At 52.5% G+C, this 20,886-nt stretch overlaps 1 protein-coding gene across 1 annotated transcript; it reads right to left on the bottom strand.

Annotated features, from left to right (window-relative positions):
• Positions 1-11,655: 11,655 nt before the first annotated feature.
• On the bottom strand, positions 11,656-19,918 carry LOC100908724 (cytochrome P450 1A2). Its single transcript, XM_003740969.1, has 12 exons — positions 19,807-19,918; positions 15,852-15,986; positions 15,252-15,437; positions 15,005-15,098; positions 14,318-14,467; positions 14,074-14,223; positions 13,727-13,917; positions 13,244-13,351; positions 13,008-13,142; positions 12,682-12,910; positions 12,410-12,551; positions 11,656-11,745 (listed from the first exon to the last, which is right to left on the bottom strand). The coding sequence occupies exons 1-11, from the start codon at positions 19,862-19,864 to the stop codon at positions 12,431-12,433; spliced, it is 1,557 nt and encodes a 518-aa protein (XP_003741017.1). The 5' UTR covers positions 19,865-19,918; the 3' UTR covers positions 11,656-11,745; positions 12,410-12,430.
• Positions 19,919-20,886: the final 968 nt, after the last annotated feature.

The following is a 20,886-nucleotide window of genomic DNA, read 5'->3' as shown; positions in this document are numbered from 1 at the left end:
CAACCAACTCCTCAATGAGCTAAGTCGAGCGTTCAAATATCAAGGAAATTTTCATGAGAGTGGAGCGCTATGCAAAGCAGGGCTCTTATCAGCGAATCGCAGACTTACATATTCGAAATTATGGCGGCTACGCGAGGGGTTCTATTCAAACGAGAGATGAATAGTTAATAAATACTCGTGATAGAGCGCGGCGACAGGAGTGACGATCTGCTTTGGGGTGAGAGGAGGAGAAAACTCTCATCCGATGAGCTGGATTAGAAAGGGAGCTCAAAGCTGAAAATTCGAGAGCTCAAGCTTTCTCGATCACGGAATTTGTTACTTCGTAATAATGGGCTCGAGTAGCTCTCAACCGAGCTCCGAGATTAACCCAAGTTTCCTCTCGCGTGGCTACGGGGGAACACTGAAGTAGAAAAGTTGTCGCCGAGACGTACGCGGATAACGGGCTGCGTACACAATCGACCGTGATGATATTCGAAGTTTTAGCTTCGTTTGTGCAGCGATGATTGTTATTGATGTGATATTTTCCGATCAGCATATTTATCGGTCGCAGAAATCCATGATGCGGAACAGGGACCGACAAGGCCAGTGATGGCCGCCAGCGCGGCGGCTCGCTCGATGACAATTCTTTTCTCCTCGGTTCGCTACGACCGCCCGCCACCCGACCACTAGTTGGAATGGCTGTTGTCGTCGTCGTTGCCGCAACATAGACAACGGCGATGGCTCGTGCTGTGTAATGCTGAACTGCAACCGATGTCTCTTCTGAACGAGCGGCCGGTCGGGTGGGCAAAGGCAGCAGAAAGAATGGGGAGTTTGTTTTCCACCCGACTCGCCGGCTGGGTGGTGGTAGGCGGTTGTAGTCGGATGTCTGTAGTCGGTTCGTAGGCCCAATCGTGGACTGGCTGCATGAGCGAACGCATAGTGTCAGCGAAATGCACCGGATAGCGGTGACTGCTCCCGAGTCGCTGCTTCCGCTGCTGCAGACTTGATGACGAAGCTCTACTATCCTAGGCTTCAGCCGCTCACAGTGCTGCTGTTTTAAAGCAGTCCGAGTTCCAAGGAATGAAAAGCATTTGCGATGACACTGCATGTCTTCTTCCGGACGCCATGCCACGAAGACAAAAACTCAGACACAAGATGAAAACTGCAACGGAAGATAGCCTTTGTCTTAGAGACCACTCACACGGGAGACTTGCTTCCGTTCTTGCATCCTTTTCCCTGGCTGAAAAAATGATAATTGAATTCACTCTGAGGAAATCTCCCATCCGTTTATATCAGCTTTCGGTGCCTAAACGAAGAGAGTACCTCGGCAAGTTCCGCCGAGCGGTCAATAATTTCAGATTCCGGCAAAAACTCGGCTTCGGAGAGCGAAGACCGAGTTGTCGCTGTCCTCAGCACAACCCCGAGTTCAAGTGATGTTCCTACTCCTGGTCGTAATCTACATAACCACATCATCAGGACCGTTGTAAGAGCTCCCGTCCCGGTAGAACAGGTCTCTAATGATTCGCCCCCTGATTGAGGAAAAATACCGCTCCCGTGGAGTACACGGCCGCCCGCTGATCATCCACACGAGGCACCGACTATCTTCCGATGGAGTGTTGTCAAGGACCGAGTTTATTATAACGGTAGACTCACGCTCTCTGAAGTCCTTAATCGATAATTTCCTCGACATCGTGGGACACATTTCCGTCTAGCGAAGTTTGTTAGAATCCGCTGCGCTCTTCGCCAACATCCGGACTCGCACTCTATGTATGTGCCCTGGCCTTAATTGCTCTCGGTGCAGAAGAAAGTTCCCTCGATCGCCCGGAAATAGCTCGCTTCTCATTTGTGAGGTTTTACATGGTTAAGCGAGTACTTCACAGCCCGCTCTCTCGTCGGGAAGACCACTTGTCGAAAGCCCCACTTCAGTGGGATCCGGAGATAATCTCTTGCGCAGAGCGAGAGACCCCGAGCTTTTGCCGCTTGCTCACGCTCCCAGTCAATGAGATTTATCGAAGTTTGGTTTAACGACATGAACTTGACAGAAGCCTCCCCCATTTCCTCATGGCACGGGAAGTTCGGGGTCCCTCCGCCGAAACTTCCGCCTGCGAGCTCGAGCGGGTGTCTCTCGTGTTCACGAACTCCGGGTCCTTGCCGTCAGTATCTCGGCGATGGATTCCGAGCTCTTGAGTTCAGCTGAGCCCGACGCACAAACGCCGCGCCGCCAAATGAATTGACTCGGGAAGAGTTTTCCAGGCAGCCGCGGTGTTTCGGGCGAAGTGGCGATTGAAGTTCAAAACTTGTCGTGCGGAGCTGGGGCTGGATTTTCCGCGGAAATCTGACGGAGTAGCGAAACGCTTCGTCGGTTCATAGGGGAGCTTCTCAGCCCACGTATGATCTCCGAGCAAATACCGAGCCCGAGCGGGAACATATTGCCAAGATGTTCCATGTTAAACAGCGAGCTGCCGAAACGTTAGACCTCGCCATCTGCCACACCGAAAGGGTAGCCGGACGCACCGACGAGCGTTTCATCGCCATCTGTGCGTCGGTAGTATTGTCTGTGTCTTTTTATTGCGGGTAAGCGGTCGGCAACACATTGAGCGGTGGGAATGCGGCTGCTTCACTCTCCTGCGGGCAACTCGAATCAACAACCGTGCCGCGGCGGCCAGTCAATTTGATCCTCAGGTCGTCGGGGAAGCGAGCGAGCGTTTGCGCGAACGAGTGCGCATCCCAATGGGTGCAGGGATCGCTTCCTTGTTCTCTTCCGCTCTTTTCCGAGGCACAGAGCAGTCGAAATATGATCTTCACCCAGAAATTACCGTCAAGAGTTCATGGAGCGCGGAGCCGGAGCGGTAGAATCTCTGAACTATCCGACGATGCCTGTCCCTCATGATTGTCGAACATGTTCTCAAGTTCAGCTTCGTATTCCTTGCAGAGGAATGAGGGGGCAAATAAGTGGTCTGACATTGAAGCGTCTCATCATGATTGCGGCAGGACTCCCGGAGTTGTTCCCTCTCTCTTGGGAGATGGCTCCTAGGGAATGGTTCGCGGAACAAAAAGAGTAGGAATTGGGAATCTCCCTCGCCATCGATTGGCACCGCACTTTCGGGACTAGGAGCATTTCGGGCATTCAGAGGCGAGCTGGGAAACAAAGAAATGGATGATAAGATCTGAATCGCTCCGCGACTCTGGAGCTTTTGCCAGATTCTGAGATGCCTGGGATCACTCGGCTCGAGGACCCTATCCAAAAAGTAGCGTGATTTTCCACGCAGAGACAAAGAGGCAAATTACTTTTCTCTCCGCAATTCATAGGGAGGGCCTCTTCCGGGGAGCTCTCCATTGACGGGGTAGATCGCGAGACTACAGTCGGACTCCGTCGCGTAGGTGTAAATTTTTCGTGGCTTCGGAGGGCTGGAATCTTGTTTCCCCTCACCTTCGGCCCAACGTCCGCTTACTTGTCAGAGGGACCAATGAATGAGCGTGGGCGCTGAATATCGATGCACTCTGAAGAACTTGGGGCGAGTTCGGCGCGTGACCTCCTTCCGATTTCGATTTGGGAGAGCGCCCAGCTATGCGCTGATCTCCTTCATATTTTTGCTCGAGAGCAACGATAAAAAGGTCGTATTCACTGATTCCTATCGCCTCGCTGTTCAGCGTTCCCTCCGCGCTAAGGGTCCGTGCTCTCGAGATTCAGAGAGTGACTCAATTAGCAGCGATTTCCAATTCGTCATTCAGTCAGAGATTACGCAACGGTCAAGCGACAACGCGGTTTTTCAGAATACGCGGGACTCGATTCATCAAGAATTTAATGGACTAAGCGAGTGAGTCACGTTGGGCTCGCGAGGGTGAGAACTCGAAGCAGAACTAAGTCACTTCAAAAAACGCAAACGAAAAATTCGGCAAACTTCGCAAACTGTGAGCAAGGTATGAAGCCGCTGGCGTCGGTTGTCTCACCCGGTGTGTGACCCAGTCGTGGTGACTATTCTGTCTCGTCAGCATATTTGCAGCACTTTCTTCCCGGCTTGTTTGTCTACCTCTTCGCTGGCTTCACACGTACTCGGGCGAAAAAGGAACAAAGTCGGCGGCGACGACGACGACGGAGTCACCCGACGTCAGTCAATGTCAACACACCACCTCAGTCAGTGGAGACAGGGAATCCACAGAAACCGACGACCGACGCCGACGGTATGTCTCGAAGCCACGATTTGGTTTTGGTCGACTGAAACCATCATCCCGCGAATCGGATCGCATATTGCGTAAGCTTCTTGCTGGAATTAGGTGTCCGCTCTCAAGAAATTCGACGGGCGAGTGGGAGCGAGCGTGAAAACAGCGAAGTATCGGACGTCCCCGCTCTGTAATGTAACCTCACCTTACCTACTGATGAGGGTACATATGTATATATCGACGACTCGAGTCTCCCAGGTAGCGAGCAGGATCTCTCTACAATTTCCTTCGGCTCATGACTCTTTCATCAACTCCTCAACCTAATACATGATCCGCTAGCGAGCTCATACGATTTTCGGGGAGCGATTTCTCGCTTCGAGGGATTGCCACCGCGGGCGTCGCGTCGCCCTCTTCGATGTCATCAGGTGTGACAGCGACTGTGGCGGAGGAACTCTAACTCGGTTATCTTGGCTGCTTGTCCTTCTCGACAAAGAAGAGCCGTTATCGTTCGTTTCCTGGTCCGTTCCAGTTCCCCGCGGCGCTCCTCCCCCATTTCCCGCATCCCTCTGGTGCTATTGACATGTTCCATGAAGAACGACGACGAGGACGTCGTCGCCGATTGATCCACGGCGACAAGCGTGGCCAGGGTCGCTCTTCCACGGCTGCAGGGGGACAAGACGAACGATAAAAAGAAAGGGCAACCAGCGATCGGCCAAGCACGCGGGCAGACAGCGGGAAAAAGATACGAAGGAAAAGGAGGAACAGCTGAGATAAAACACATCTGCCGGGAGGACGACGTCGGCGACAAGGAAACGAAAATGCATTGGGTTTCGCTCCTGTTGTTGTTGGGAGCAAACAGGCTTCTGAACAAGTACGCAGGCCGACAGTCAGCCGAGCGGAAGAAGGTACATGCAAAAACAAGAGAATTACATCAGTGGAGGAGATTCCTTGCGAACAGCGATCAAAGAAATACGACGAGTCCTTCTACCTCGACACTCACCACCAGTTTTTAGACGAGAGGTATATTCTTGGAATTTTCGATCCTTCCCTTGTCGTCCCCCTCGGTCCGAGGAGAGTTTCAGGGGCTCCGCTGCACCAAAAGTAAAATGATGAGATGAGCCCCTCACGGACGTGGCCCACGGGAGAGATACAGAGCCACGGAGATCGACGACAAGGAGTGCAGTCTCCCTCCGAGGAGAACACACATTAATATTCCCGTCGTATTTCCCATCTCTGGCGGGCGAAAATGAGCTCGCGACTTACTCGGTTAGCGGGCAACAACGAAAAGGTAATTATGCTTCGAACTTGATGGACTGCGGTCCGTCTGACTGAAGGCTGTCGGCAACGTCGGACAAGCGAGAAAACAAGCGCTTCCCCGGCCGATCCTCCGCACGTCGAAGGGTCATTCCGTGCCTTTGTTGCTCGAATCGCTCCTAATGACGCGGCAGAAATCATCCCGCGCGACCGAATGAGCGAGCCGGTGTGCCTTGGTGGGCACCGGCGAGATGGCCGGGCACTCAGTGGACCCAATAACTTTCTCTGTAGAATGTTCTCCGACGGAGCTTCCTAGGAGACTGGCCGTGAGTGGTTATCGTGAGGGAAGGGTCTCAGTCTATGAATTTCGGACATATCGCTGGCCGGTGACAGCTAAAAGCACTAAAAGTATCCTACACATAGAAAAAGAGCGAGACGGTGAACGCCGCCGATAAGTCTTTACGCCATCGTTGACCATTTCCATCAAAAAACTAGAGACCCAGGAGGTTGAGTGCGGATATCGAGACACCTTCATGAGCCGGCTGAGAAAGAAGAAGGTTCGACCCGTCGGATATCTTCCACTCATTTTGGCGTTTGTTTGCTATGCGATTGCAGCTCATTCTACGGAGGGCCCCGGTCCTACCTGTTTCCGGTACTCTCTCTATTCCCGGTTTCAGAGGAGGATTATAGCTACAGTCGATTCCTTCTGATGAAGGGTGGGTTTCGCTCGCTCCACACGGCGCGGAAGTTTCATCGGTACATGGAGGGGCTTGGTCCGTGAGTCGCCCTGAGTGGAATTGTCTTCTTGATCATTCATTCTCGAGTGCGTTCTCATAATTCGCACGGATCTACACGCTTCATTCTGCTCCTTCCGTCAAAGATAGATCCGGTCCGCCAATGGACGCCCGATAGATTCCGAATCCCTCGAGAGCCGGCAGCCCCTCGAAATACTCGCCGAGAATATACTCCCCCTATTGAGGTGCGGCTGAACACATCGGCCTCCAGGAAAGGATTCTCGAAAACTCTGTGCCTCCGCGGCAAGTGTACTGCAGATCATTCGGACTCGGATTCTGCGGAGAATGAAGTGGCGATTGAGGTTTCTCCCTATGAACGTCTGGAGTGTCCAAGACTATGACCAGAGCATACGAAATCAATTTCGTGTACGATTGTGTCTATATACACTCCGGCTTCAGCTCGAGTCCTCCTGTCCAATGGGAGCGATGCATTCAGAGAATGATCGATGTTCTGTCTTTCCCCGGGAAGTGCATCGGAATCTTCTCGTCACGCTGGGGACAAATGGTTGAACGAGCCGGGTGATTTGATAGGGTCACGCGGTTATCCTCTGAATAGGTGCACCGATGGATGATGAACACGTCAGCACCCCCACCGTGGGCCACATCCGAAAATATCGAGGCAAGGGTCAAGTCTAAGACTTTTCTTTCCTGAACCGCCCCAGGACAAAACGGAAGCTCGATATCCCATCTCGCTAAGGTCTCGGATTGAATTCAAACCAACAATATTTTGATCGGGACAACCTCGCTCCAATGTTGCGGCGCAAATCTGTAATGAAAACACGGACCGCTCATCCGACTCAGCGAAACGTCGCGTCGGCTCAAACGAAGAATTTTTTCGAGACATCAGGGCGGTTCAATCAAGCCACCGTCAACAGAAGATTCCGGGCTCTGTATAGAGCTCCGCAATTCTGGTGTACGACAGAGGGCTCTAGATTTCCATCTGGCATCGATGAGACTCGAGATCGGAGATGCATTCAGAATGCAAATAAAAACTAGGCTCCCGGGACCGTGCTGAGATTTCAGGTCACAGCCACCGACGCGCCCATAGATGGGATCTCGTAAGGATGATGAACTATCAGATGCCTCTGCGGCGAAAACCTTCTTGCCGCCGAAACCCTCGCCGTTCCGGTTGCCAACATCATTGCTCGCTGCCGAGACGACGCCGACGGTGGCGACAATCCGGGCATCGCTTTAGTTGGAAGTGCTCGGGTAGCGAGGATGAAAAAATGGAAGCCAAAGGTGGAGAACAACTGCGCTGCCAGCTGGAGGATAGCCAGATCGCTCGCGACGAGAACAGCCTCTGCCGCGGACAGAGGAAAGAACGCGAGCGAAGTTTCGACGCTCGTGAAGTCAAAACCGCCGGTCGCTGCCTCGATGAGGAATAAGAACTCGGGATTGAGGCCTTGCTCGCCAATTCAACACTCAAAAGTGGGAGCTCCCCGTCTGGAGGACGCCGCCAGACCGAGGTCGTTCCGAAGTGTTTTACGTAAGGGACTCGCAGTCGCATCAATGACCTTCGTAGCTCCGGAGAAATGGGAGGAAGACGGAACAATATCAGAGGCCTCCGTGCCGCCGTACGGAATTCAATTTTCATTTATTTATATATACATATCTATTTATGGTTCAAAATTAGATATTCGTGCGTACCCTCGATTTATCTCCGTGGTGACGTAAACCTCCGGGATGAATATTCCACAGCGTAAGTGCACCCCCTTCTGTGTTATTTGTGCTCGCGAGATCCCGCGTATCGACTCGCCGGATACATATAATGGGTGCCGAAGGATCCGGACCGCGGCCTGCCGCATCTCGCCCTCCCCTGATGTTTGACAGGGGGACTGTGAGTTTCGGGTAAGGGAACGAGAGATTTCCCGCAGAATGATCTCGTCCACATACAAAGGAAAACTACTCGATGAGTTGTTCTTTCAACTACCCGCCCCGCCTGCCGGTGTCCGAGCCGGAACTCCGTGTCCGCGGAAGGATTGTATGTGCGGGACGAGCCGACTGAAACTGGTGATTAGAATTACAGCGGCTGTTGTTGCTGTCGCGGATGCCGCCAGCAGTGGTGGCTAGTGGGAGGACAAAAGTTTAGAGCGAGTGCTCTCTGTTTTCTCATCGTCGTCCCCGAGGTTTCTCTATCGGTCTGTCTCTACGTTTTGGCGCAGAGCAGCGAGTCCGTTCCGGACGACAGTGACGACGACAACGATTATAAGCGAGCTGACGAGAGCCACGGTCATGGAGGAAACAGCGGCTGTGCTTGACGCCGCCGTCACTAACCAGCCCCGCAAGCTTTGTCTGTTCTCCGCCGGCCCTGCTGCTGCTGGCTCAACAACGACCGCCACGACGCCGACGTAGAGGCCCTCCTCTGAAAGCTCCTTTTCGCTCATTTGCTGCCGCGCTCCTGGAAAACTGCATGTGGTCCTCGGGCGGGACGAATCTATTCACGAGTATGTTGCCGTCGACGAAGAGACAGACAAACAAATAAACAAACAGACAGACAAGCAAACAAATGAGGGAGCGAAGTGTCTTATTCTGGGAGATCCGCGAAGTTGAACTTCTTCAAGTCTGGACGAAAGGCGGGAAAAAACACGAGCGCCGCTTGGAATTGGTGAGAAATTGGAGCACATATCCAATCGGAGGATTTCTTCGGACGACAGTTGCAAGCTATCCTCGCTGAAGGCACAAGTGTTCCTGGTCTGGATCGAATACCTCTTCTGCTTTTCCGCTGCTCTTTTTTTTCTGAAAACTCGGACTTCCCGGCAGAAGTGTGGATTTCCCCAGGCTCCCGCCACTCGCCATCCGGACGTTGTCACCCTTGTGGATGATTCGACTCAAAGCGGTTCGCGCGTTTGATGTTCGGACAGAGAGACCCGCCCAAGCGCGTCCGTGCTGCGGTCAGTGATGATTTCCAGATATGACCGCTCCCGCCCTCTCTACATTCGAGGACTCACTGGAATATTCGACGTTTATTCTGTAGGAACAATCTCGCCAGCTACTTCGACAAAGTCGTTCTCGTGTGAGCGCATCGTTCGTTCAAGCACTTAGGGTAATCACTCACTGGGGCGGATTTAGCCTTGTGCGTGTTGAGTGTTCTCACGCGTCCCGCTGTCATCGCATGGAATTTGTCGGATCTAGAGCCTAGATCACGGAAAAGCTTTGACTGAGGGATGTTCAGACGGAAGAATTATTCGGAGGGACGCCTTCGCGTAAAGAAAAGACACAGGTCCTGGGCCATCTCGATATTCCGTCCGGAGGAGAAACCTCTCAAGGGGCTACTTCAGCACGATGATTTATCCAATTTTCCTTCGCATTCTGATTTCCAATTTCAACACTTGCCGTGAAGATGCTCCCCGCGAGGCTTGAACTCGCCCGCCGACCCAGGCGGAGTCGAACGTTAGTTGCTTAGAGTGTGGTTAAGCGCTGGCATTTGCGCATCGCGCTTCCAGCCTCCCACCTCTGTTGTGAGGCTGCTCCGGAGCGAAAGCCGTGAGGCTAGAGACAAATATTCCAAGAATTGCTTCACTGCAACCTTCGCAAGGTCGCTATCTCAATTGAGCACGTAACGTCTCTGCTAGCTCGGTCTCGAGGAAATTGCCCACATTTACGGAAGTTTATTCAGTGGATGAGAATTCGGGCCGAAATCCGTGGATCGTATATCCAGTTCCGCATCAGCCAGCTGAATGTCTCGAAAACAATATTGTTCTCCCTGAGAAAATGCTTTTAGCCACGCCTGCTGAGACCAGAGCGGGCGTTCCCCGAGTTCTGTCGCGAGGGTTGCGGAGCACAGGAGAGAAAGTCCATAGAGAAACGAGGGGACTCTGTGAGAAGGCAAAGAAACCCGCAGTCAACTGCATGAGAGGCATCGTGAAGGAAACAAAAGAAGGACTCGCCAAAATACGGCAAGCCCTGGCTGCCTGGAACGGTGGCGGTCCCTCTGACGCTCCGCTTGGTGTTTTTCTTGCTCTGTGGTTCCTCACAGAGCGGGAATAATAAGCGGTCTTTTCATTCTGAGAGGTAGCATGCCACTAGCGGTACGTGCCATGAACGTTTTACGAATGCGACATTGTCTCAGGAAGATTTATGTAGCACACAGTCAGTTCGGCCGCCAACCACAGCGGAAGCTTGATGTTCATTGGGGCTCACAGAAACTCCTTAGCACTCGAAATTATCCATTTGAGATTCCGGGGAAGACGTTCCGCCCCCAGAAGTGACCCGTCACCCACCGATGTTCACGGTCACCGCCGAACACTGAATGGGTCGAGTCTGTATGTCTTTTGGACGTCTCTCCGAAATTGGCACCTCAGCCCTGTGAAACACTTGCCGTCGGGGAGGAATGTTTCGAGCCGGGAAAGGTGCTGCTGAATTCTCCCCCGGCCGTGGGACACGGGGAAGGGTAGACAAGCGGCCCATGTGTGGGCAACGAGAGTTTGAATACGGAAATGAAGAGAATTCGGAACTCAAACGAGCGTGTGGTCGAGCGTTGGGAAATTTGAAATTCAGATGACGGAATGTTTTTGTTGTTGTGTCGAGCTCGGAGCCTCGCTGGAACTCGCTCGCTCGCGGCCGTCCTCGCCTTCCGCTACCCACTTTCGGAACAACGCGGCTAGCCAAGATTGCCTCGAGAGCAACAACCGGCACAGAATGGAGTATCCTCTCATCCGTCACGCAAAAAACACTGCTCTACCATATTCTGAAAATATCGGAGATCAGAGCGAGAATCCCTTGGAAAAATGCGCGAATCACGGGGACAGAGGGATTTTTATCTGCGGGAGCGAGGAAAGAGCCCAACCGGTGGCAAACACAGGAATTCTATGGTTCGAGGAGCGGTCCCCGGCACTTTGCGGTACGTATTCCCAGACGCCACACTGGCGAGGAAGGAGCGGCAACCCGCTCATCCCTTTCGGTTATACTTCGCATAAATCACAAATGCATCTTATGTTGCCACGGCTATCCGCGGACCCTCCGTCAAAATCAAGGAAGGGAGGACTCGACTCTTGGGGAAAAGAACAAAGCACCGCAAGAAGCATCCGTCGGTCTATTACAGTCTCGAAAATGCGCAACCCTCGCGCCCACGCACACAGGAGAGCGTGAGACCTATCCTTCCGGATCGTTGAAGCGCTTCGGAGAGTGAGCTCCGCCGAGGAACACTCGAGAAAGTGTCCAAGCGAGAACCTCTTTGCGCTTCTTTCGCAAACCTCACTCAGCATAATTTGTATGGGCAGGGAATCAGACGAAAGGCCGAATGGTGAAACAGACCCCCGACAGGCCTTGCCAGACAGGCGTTCTATTCCTCGAGAGTCTCGTCAGCGCTCACGGACACTTCACGCCAGAATTGACATCGACAGTGGTTTTATTCATTATCCACATTATGAAAAGAATGCTGTGAACGATCGGTTGGCGAAATTCCCGGACGAAAGAGTGCTCAGACCCCTGACTCCTCGTTAACTAGAATGATATTTGCTGATTTCGATCACTTTTTATTTAAAACTCCCCTTCTATGATACATAGGTCCGAATCACCCCTGCGTTCCTTAAGCGAACATCCTCTCGGTCACCTGGAACTATTCCGACAAGCTCGATTCAGTCAATTAGCGTCGGCTCCCAGCACGTTTAGATTCCGCGAATCCTGATACCGGGCCGTGTTTCTCGTTCGTACTCCTGACATCGGTCGCGTCGTTCGTGGCTCGAGCGCCCCGTTCTATTCACCCAAACCCATGATGTCAAGCTTACAGGAAGGTTCCAGCGGACACATCTTGCCGAAGAAGCTATCGGATACTCTACCGGATAATCTAAGCGGATACCGTGGCGCCAGATGGAGCGGATTGAGCTGCCGTCGGCGTCGGTACTCTATGACTAAGAAGTTGATCCCGCAGGGATACGCTTACGGCCTTTGGCAAACGAGGCGGATCTTTTCCTCTCACGACGTCGAGTACCCCTCAACGGATTGTTCGAAAATACTGCACTAGTCAAAGAGCTCGAAATGGCGCAAGGACTCGCTCACACACTGGGGAAGGGGGGGGGGTCTCGTTCCGCTCTTGCGAAAGGAGCGCTGAAGGAGGGTTCAGAGATGATTGAAACGTCATATGAGATTGCGTACGAGTTCGTTTTTTACATGAGTTATGAGTGAACCGTTTCCGGTAGGAACAGAGTCAGGAGGAGCCTTGACTCATGGCGTTCGATTTTTCATTTTTCCAGTCGACCAAATAAGCGTATCCTTCAATGTACCGGCGAATAGAGCTGCGTAGCCTAGTCTGTTCTCGGTACGAGTTTGATGTTCTGGATTTTCGCGTCCAGCATCAGGGCGGCGGGGCACGGCTCGAGCGAGATTCCGCTTTCGGTAGGCAGAATCTGCCATTTTTGTACGATTCTACGGGAAAAGTTGTTTTAGTCAATGGATTTCATCAGCGTAGACTCGCACCGATGAGCCCCGTCCGATGGAGCCGGACACCTATCAGGGATTCCTGAGCGGACGAATTGGCGACTCAAAGAAATCCTACCTCGCCAGAATGAAAAAGAGATTCTCCTGAGCCATAGTGAAACCCACGCATGCGCGCGAACCGACTCCGAAAGTGAGGAATTCCTTGTGACTTGTCTCGTCAAAGTATCCCTGAGAGTCGATGAACCGTTCGGCGTTGAAAACGTTGCCATCTGACCAATGCGCAGGATCCCGATTAGCACTATACAGATTGAAAAGGATCGTGGAGTTGGCGGGCAAGGTGCAGTTGCCTGGGGACAAGGTTTTCACTTTACTCTGAAACTTATTCTGAGATTTCCCTCCCGAGGATGTCGAGATCTGCATTCGGAGCTCTCCTGAAGCTCTCACCGATTCGGACTTTTTGCGAAAGTTTCCTGGGCAGGCCAAAAGGTGCTGCTGGCCAGAATCGCAAGACTTCTCTGAGGAAAGACTGCAGACGAGGGGCGATGGTCTTTCCTTTCTTTTCCGGGAAATATCCGATTTCTGGCGGGGATAAAAAGGCGGATACGATCCCGCTCTCCGTTATCGATAGCGGTATCTCACAGACTGTCATGTGGATGAAATATGGAATGAAGTGCACTCACCGTCGATTGTCCTGGTGAGGTCGTGATGAATGCTCTCTTGTAATTCTTGATCGCTGGCCAATTTCAAGAGTGCCCAGTTTAAGGTGATCACGCTCGTTTGGCTGCCCGCTGCAAGAGAAGAAAGTGTTGCCATGTCAGTCAGTTTATCTCCCAATTCAATCGGTTCGACTGCCCAATTCCATTACGCTCCATGACGGGAACCAAGAAGATCTCGCGGAGGATTCCCTCCGCCCTAAGGAAAAAACTCAATCAATGCAGTCGAGTGTGATTCGAATGGAGGGAGTGTCGGAGGCTCCAGAAATAGCGCTGGGTTCCCCGAACTGATCCCCGCAGTAACGTTACGCAATGGAGGCGGTATCGGGAAGCTGCGCTTCAGATAGAGTCGTCAGCTACGCCTCCCGGGTGACATGCACGAGCCGTAATGAACTCAGGTTCTTCGTTCAACTCGTTCTCCGTCTAATGGAATATGCAGATCGGACGCACCTTCAAAGAGATCAAACACGATCTGCAGAACGTTTCCTCGCGTCAGATAGATTTCGCCCTGTTTAATCCGTGTCGTGGATGTCTTGACCGTATAAAGTACCGCGTCCATGACACAATCTATATCGCCCGAGGCTTTCTCCTCATAAGCATCGGCTGTCCGATTACAAAGATCTCGAGCAATGGCGTTGTATCTGCAGATGGATGAGAAAGGAGTTCAAAGAGAATCGGAGAACCCGCTAAATTTACGATCAAACGTGACGGATTTACGTGCAAGGGAAGGGTGGATCGAAAATACAGATGAAAGAGTGACATTTGCGTCGCTTGCTCTTCGAATTAGGGCAATTTACCTGCAGAAGGCGGCCAGGCCAGCGCGTTCTCTCGACCATAGGAGATATTTGAAGATGGGGATCACATCGCTCGGGAGCCCACTGGGACAGCTCAGTTCGAGAGCTCTGTGCGCCTCGCGGAGCTCTTGCTCACCCTCTGGATCGAGTTGACTGTCATTGAGGAAAATTTCACCTCAGCTTCGACCGCTCGGCTTCGGCTCACGAGATATATTTACATTCGAATCTAGAATTCCCTATTACTCACGAGCCAAACATGGTCAACGTCGCCAAACATTGCACGATTTCTTCCGCGATGTGTTTCGATTCGACGGACTTGTTTTGCTCAAGCTCCACGACATTGTCCACGGTATCGATTATCCCCTGGAAACGGGGCCCGCAGGATACCAGAAATTTCCTGGCGAGAGAATCGCTCGTTCAACGCATGTGAAATCTGGCAGAGTTTTTTCCCAAAATGCCTGGGATGCTTCTTCGATCGATTCGAAGAACGTTCAGGATAATCTCGCTCCATGAGCGTCCGCAGCGCTGACCGAAGTCGATGAAAGTTGAGAGAAACAGGCGTCTGATTGTGAAACGTTCGGAGGATCTTTTTCCAGTCTCGAGCCTTCCCTCTTCTTCTCTTCTACCAAAGTTTGGTGTTTTTAGCTCGCCGCAACTGTCACCCGTGGTTCTCCCGTTCGTTCTTTGATCTTCTCGTTTCACATAGGGAGCTGTCATCACCATTTCTCAATTTCGAGCTCACCGTTTATTTTCATTTAGCTCAGGGAACGAGATGAGAATTTCTTACGTCTCAGCCAAGGGAGCGGAGAAAAAACACCTTCACCACTCCTCTTCCTGTCGGTCGGTCTTTCGTTGTCGTTGAGCAACGTTGCCATGAATCATTCACTTCGGTTCCTTATTTTGAAGAAAGAATTCCCTTCCCGCCCGTACACACCTCAAGGCTTGCAAAGCTAGGCTGCGTAGCACTCGTTGTCCCGATCCGGAGTCTGAGAAGATCACTCCTACGTTCCCTTGCATCTGGACATCGCCTGGATATGAATTGAAGAAATCGATGTGAGACCTCTCCGATCGATCGGAATTAGTTCGTGGGTATCCGTGGAAGGGCATGCCTCTGTCAGTGAGATAACTCAGCCTGAAATCCGGTAATGGGTCTCACACAGGGTTTCCGACAGCTCCCCTACCGGTATTGGTCCGATGTCGACCGCCGAATCGTTCTGCCAACGATGGGATATTGCACTGGAGAATGGCGTCTAGCGAGTTTATGAAAATCCATGGTTTTTCTCCGATCCACACAGTGAAAATATCTCCGTGCTCGGCTCTCCACGTCTCGGCAGCTCTGTAGAAAGAACCGTCCACAGCAGCCAACGCTGAAAGTGGAAAAATCACTTTAATTAAAAATATTGCAGCCTTGGAGTGAGGTCGGAGGGTAGACGGCCAGCCAGCCGGCCAGGTGTGCGAATGTATATCACGGTGACGAAACACAAACCCGTCTCAACTTCCACGGGATACGCAGTCGGAACAATGCGCTCGACTGTGGGTAATTTTTTACCCGCCCTGGGTGAGAGACAGTTTTTGGCGAGGCTTTCCAAATTTGTCAAAGCAGAGAAATTCCCCGAGCGCGAGACGCCACGAAGCTCGCAGTTTGTCTCAGTGGAGCAGGCTCGGTGGGAAGACCGACGGTCGTCCGAGAGAAACGAGTGAGGTTGACACGGGGAGGGGGAAGAGGATCTCAGACAGCACTTCGATAAGCACACGACACGGGAAGATTCCCGACTTCTCACCTGGTAAGTTGCCGATGAACGGGAATGGTAGCGGGCCCGATGGATACATCAATCGTCTTAGGTAGAAGAGCGAGACCTTGCACAGCGTGGCAGCGGCGATGAGGCTCCGCCAGTTCTGGCACAAAAAAGGGAGTACTGGGGAAGATAAGAAAATACTTAATTAACCGTTCATTTACTTTATTGTCGGATGTACGACGAGGTCAACGGAATCGGAGCAATCCTAAACCTGGCTCCTAGAGCTATTCCGCATTGACGATCAATTGAGAGGGAATTCCCGCAGGAGAGAGACTTCGGAGAGCATTCGCGAGCTGCGCCGAAGTACTGCTTTGCGGTGCCGTCATTTCGTTCCCCGCGAGCGGGAAACCGGCGCGCAAAATTTCGCGGAAATATAGACAATGGAGAGCGAGAAATGTCAACCTGCTGGAATGACTGAGGAAAACTCATCTCTTCGGAGCTTTCTCCTATTTGTTTCCTGCGGCCTGGAACAGTGAATCCGTAGACAATTGGACGGGGACGACTTCCGACTTCGGATATCGGAAATGCTTTGTTTGTCGGATACATTCTGCAAAATTTCAGAAGGCTCCGGATCGCGCATACGGTCTCGCTCTTGTGGTCATCTGACAAAGCTGGAGCCGGTCGCGGAAGGGAACGTTGTGGGACTCTCCGATGATTCGATCAAGCCTCAAAGATTGGAACGAATGTAACAGTCATCGTTGAGCGATAAGTCGATGTCACTCGTTAAGCACTTTCACAGCCGTTAAACAACAGGGCTCGTTAATCAAACGGTGAAACGAGAAAAACGTATATCGCTGTTTGTTGTTGTCGGCTCACTCGCGTAGAACGGGACTCGTTGTTCCACAAAGATTGTCACGCTCCTGTTCACCGCCAAGAATGTTGTGGCTTTTAATAGACGCGACCAACCGGCGGCAACAGTAAAGGTATCTCATTAGGTGTCTCACACACGGGCTCCGGAAACCGCGGGGCAATCCGTGACAGCCTGGACTTTCAGCGAGACGGAAGCGGCTTCCTATTCATCGCATTCCTTTTCTGAGAGGGTAGATAACAATAACGAATCTCGGAATCGACGCCACCTTTCTCCGAAGGGACAAGGCGAGACAAGAGATCTCACGATCGATTCATCCGAATCGAGGACTGAGGTGATCGCGCTCATCTCCGCGGAGACAGTAGGCGATCTCTCAGTCTGTCGAGAAAGACTCGGACGTGGGGCGTCTCTCACGATCCACCAACGACAGGAAAAGACGAGTCTCCTTCGTCTGGCTATAGGAAGGGAATCTTCGAGTCCCCCTCGAAGACTGAGCAAGTATTCGAGCGATTCGAATACAGATCTAGCTCCCGGCGGGGCCCGGAGCTCTGCGCGTCGCATTGAAATACAATGTGAGCGGAACGCTAAAAGCGTTGCACGAACTGGGGTCTCCGGAACTACAAGGCTTCTCGGCTCGGTCACTACGACGAGATAGAAGAGAAGAACCCGTGGAGGAGGACAAGTAAGAAACGATAGGCTTCGAGCAACTGGCTGGACGTCCGAGGGGACGGTGGGGACGCCGCCGGTCGCCGACGGAGGAAGACGACCCACAATTGTATTGCTTCCGTGCGCGAAGCAGAAGAAAGCGAGTCGGATAGATGCGCTGCGACAACAACGTCAACGAGAGCGTGGGCGGCAAGGCAGTCCTACGTGAGGGGCTTGCGAAACGTTCTTGTCGGTTTGTGGGATCAACGTCAATTTGGACTTCCGCGACGTCGAAACGAACCAGTTGCGGAACCGGTTCTGGCATTGTGCTGAACTTGGTCAACTCGCAGACAAGTTACCGACCGTGCGGTGTCGGCTGCTCGTCCTGCCAGCTCCAAATCAACGCATTGGTGGAGTAATCCTACGCCAAGCGAATACAGGCTCGGGATCGGTCTCTCGTTTTTTCGATGCTCTCTCTCCTTCTCCGAATTCGCGAGAGCTATGAGGCCGGAAAATTCGTAAGTCGTCCCTGGGACCGGTGTGTTCCACTTTCGATGAAAACTGACGGGGAAAAACCCACAAAACTTCGGTTTCCACGTTATTCGGTGTTATTGTCGTTCAACGCCCGGGCCTTCCCCTACGGCCGGCGCTCTTCAAGGCTAAGCCCATTGTTTCGAAATCTCTCGACCATCTCTGTATTTTCCTCCATATCAAATAAAGTTGATCATAGCGTCCTACTGTTTCACAAGAGCTCTCGGCTGCGCTTCTCGGAAGCGGATCATTCAAACGTCTCGTTTCTCCCCGGCATCTTTCGCTTGGGATGGATGCTTCGCTTATGTCGCTCCACAATGAAAGTGGAAATGCACTTCATTTCTACTCCCCGAGGTGAGCTATACTCCTCCCTCGTACGAGCCGAGCTCATGCTCCCATCAAGTTCCATTTCTCAGATGAATCTTCTGGAGAAGAACTCATCTCCTGCGCACGTGGGTCTTGACCACCTACGCTCCCGAGCACAATCCCGCCAATTTATCGGCAGATGGATTCTTCCGCCTACGAGGCGAGGAAATTCCACGCTCAATCCGATGTTCGAGTTCTCGGTGTGTAGGTACTAGTGAAATCGATTTTCGGATTAAAATCACGCGCGACGAGAATCGTTATGATTCGTGCGTGGGGTCTCGGAGTGCGCTCTTGGAGGTGTTTTTGCTTCTACGGCTGCACTGCCTCGCTCCTCCTTCCGAGCGTCTGAATCCGGAATATATCCATGGTCCCAACCAGGTCGGCGCGTATTCTGACCGTACCCGCGGAACAGGGGGAAATTTTCACGGAGTTGAACGCGTTGCTGGACTTTGATCGCCGGCCATTGGCAACTTCGCGGATCTCTTGTGGACAGATCTGAGGAGAAAAACTCCTCACTGAACAGCGATCGGTATCAGCGACCCCGACTCGTCTCTCAAATGGTGGAGCGTCAAAAGCAAAGTTAGTATCCACACAAGCTGAGTCGCCGGGAGTTTTCGCATCAAAGCGACAGGGGTTTTCGTTCGCTCTGTGACATTGTTGTAATGAATACAAATCAAGCCGAACGAGCAAGCGACAGAGGGCAAACCCGCTAGTGCACTCGACAAACCACTCTTACGACCTACCCTGTCGCTGTTCAACAACCGAGTTGCCGATGCAACATCTCCTCCTCGTCTGTCTGTTTCGGGAGATCCTCAACCCGGGGAGATCCTCAACTCACCATTGAAGAATATCGGTCCGATGCTCCCGTTAGCTCCATTCCAAATGCATTATATATCGCTTGGGACTGTCGGTTTAGCACGAGACGAGTGCACATGTCCATGAGTGCAACAACTTAACTGCATCTGACTGACTGAGTTGACTCGGGAAAAGTCGTTATACGCTCGGGGTACGCTGTCGATAGTGGCAGTCTGTCGATAGGGGGAGGGGGCGGGGTGAGGGTTTCGGGGCCTGGGATGGGCCATGTCGAATAGGATCGGCATCTCTCGAAGTATCGTGCCGCCTTCGTGCGAAAGACTTCGGCATTCCTAATGGATGATTTCGAACGACGCCCCGTACTCGATATCTTCCCTCTCGTCGGAGGCTTGTTCCACTCTACGGGAAAACGCTCCCGGAGCCTGAGAGCAACCCCCGTCCTGGGGTTGCTCGGAGGCGGATCTTCGAGATGAAAGCGGTTTTTTACGCAACGTCACCGTTTTGAGGTCTCGGTATACTCCTGCTCCGAACATACACGCTCTCGGCATGTGCTTTCGGTGCCCGGCTCAAAAAAACAGTCCTTTCGACGTCATCGAGACTCGTCTATTCAATTTGTTGGAACTAACTAATCAGATCCGGATCCGCATTTTTTCCGGCAGGGTCTCTGTTCGAATCGTCTTCCCGCCGCAACGTCGACGGGACGACTCATCCAGAACCCGCATTCTGTCGTATCTGGGAACATGGATTCGGGAAAGACCTCAAGTAGTGGAAACTCACCGGCTTTGAGAGTTACAAGGTTGAGTTGGTTCAGCGGGTTGGTCTGGAAAAGCCTCATCTTGCAAACTTGTCTCCGGATCGCACGGAGTCACAGAGACGAATTCCCGCGGAACTGTTTCGAAGTGAAATGTATCCCATGTAGATGGGAGAGGGCATCGGCCGGCTATCGGGAGCCCCGCGAAATCCCCTGACGTGTGCGCGTGCCAGCCCGAACGTTCAGTTCCAGAGGCGAAGCCCATTCTCAAATCCCACGGTCGCAAGCGATAACCGACCAGCTAGTTTTTCATCCGAGTACTAGTCTAGGCGGCCGGCTGCATCTCAAGCGAGGGCAACCAGCGGCGGAGGCACCGTCGGCCGCAGCAAGCGAAATCGGCGACGTCAACCGCATTCCACTCGTTGTCACCAGCACGTGTTGCCTAGAGGATACACGTGGCAGAGAGGGCACACAGCTCGCGCAATGAAGTCCGACATTTCCACGATCGAGTGGCTGATCGCTCGTCATGAGACGGACCGGATCGAACTCAGCGTATCCAGACGTCTGGTCAGCTGCCTTCCCCTCCCGGGGAGCTCACTTCCAGAGCGCAAGAATCTCGCTTCCCGGGAGGAACGCGGCGAGATTTTGAAAAACATGTTCCACACTGAGACGCGAACATCGGATCGCTTTCGGAACACGAGGAGCGATCCCCGATGAATTCCCGGATGATTCGTCCCCGGAGCCTATGTCGAGAGCGATGCCTTCACGAACTCCACCAAGGGAAAATATAGAAATCGACCCTTGTCATGGCCAGCCGTCCGACCCGATCGAACAAATAGCTTTGTTCTCCGGTCCTTCACCGGGGGAATGAAACGCATGTGACGTCTGCACACAACTCCGATCGCGCGGAACGATCAAATCTGCTCCTCCGCTCAAAAGCGAAGCGGGAAGAGATCCGAGTTGACCGCCTGATATGGACGTCTTATAGCTTGCACCTGAGAACCCGAAAAAATAATCAGAATCATTCGCACAATTTCCCAGAAGCATGAACGAGTCGATTCGAATCAGTTCTGTCCTGGGCGGAGCACCGAGAAGCGTCGCGTCGG

Source organism: Galendromus occidentalis, unplaced genomic scaffold (genome assembly GCF_000255335.2).
Source record: "Galendromus occidentalis unplaced genomic scaffold, Mocc_1.1 scf7180000077116, whole genome shotgun sequence".
Taxonomy (NCBI): Eukaryota; Metazoa; Arthropoda; class Arachnida; order Mesostigmata; family Phytoseiidae; genus Galendromus; species Galendromus occidentalis.
The sequence above is the reverse complement of the archived record's forward strand: the minus strand, read 5'-3'. Positions and strand labels throughout refer to the sequence as shown.

Excerpts from the sequence above, each read along its gene's own strand:
- LOC100908724 (XM_003740969.1), bottom strand. The coding sequence starts at position 19,864 with ATGAGGCTTTTCCAGACCAACCCGCTGAACCAACTCAACCTTGTAACT. Across the intron at positions 15,987-19,806 it reads CCTTGTAACTCTCAAAGCCG|TACTCCCTTTTTTGTGCCAG; the intron begins GTGAGTTTCCAC and ends TATCTTCCCCAG. Across the intron at positions 15,099-15,251 it reads TCGACATCGGACCAATACCG|GCGATGTCCAGATGCAAGGG; the intron begins GTAGGGGAGCTG and ends ATTCATATCCAG.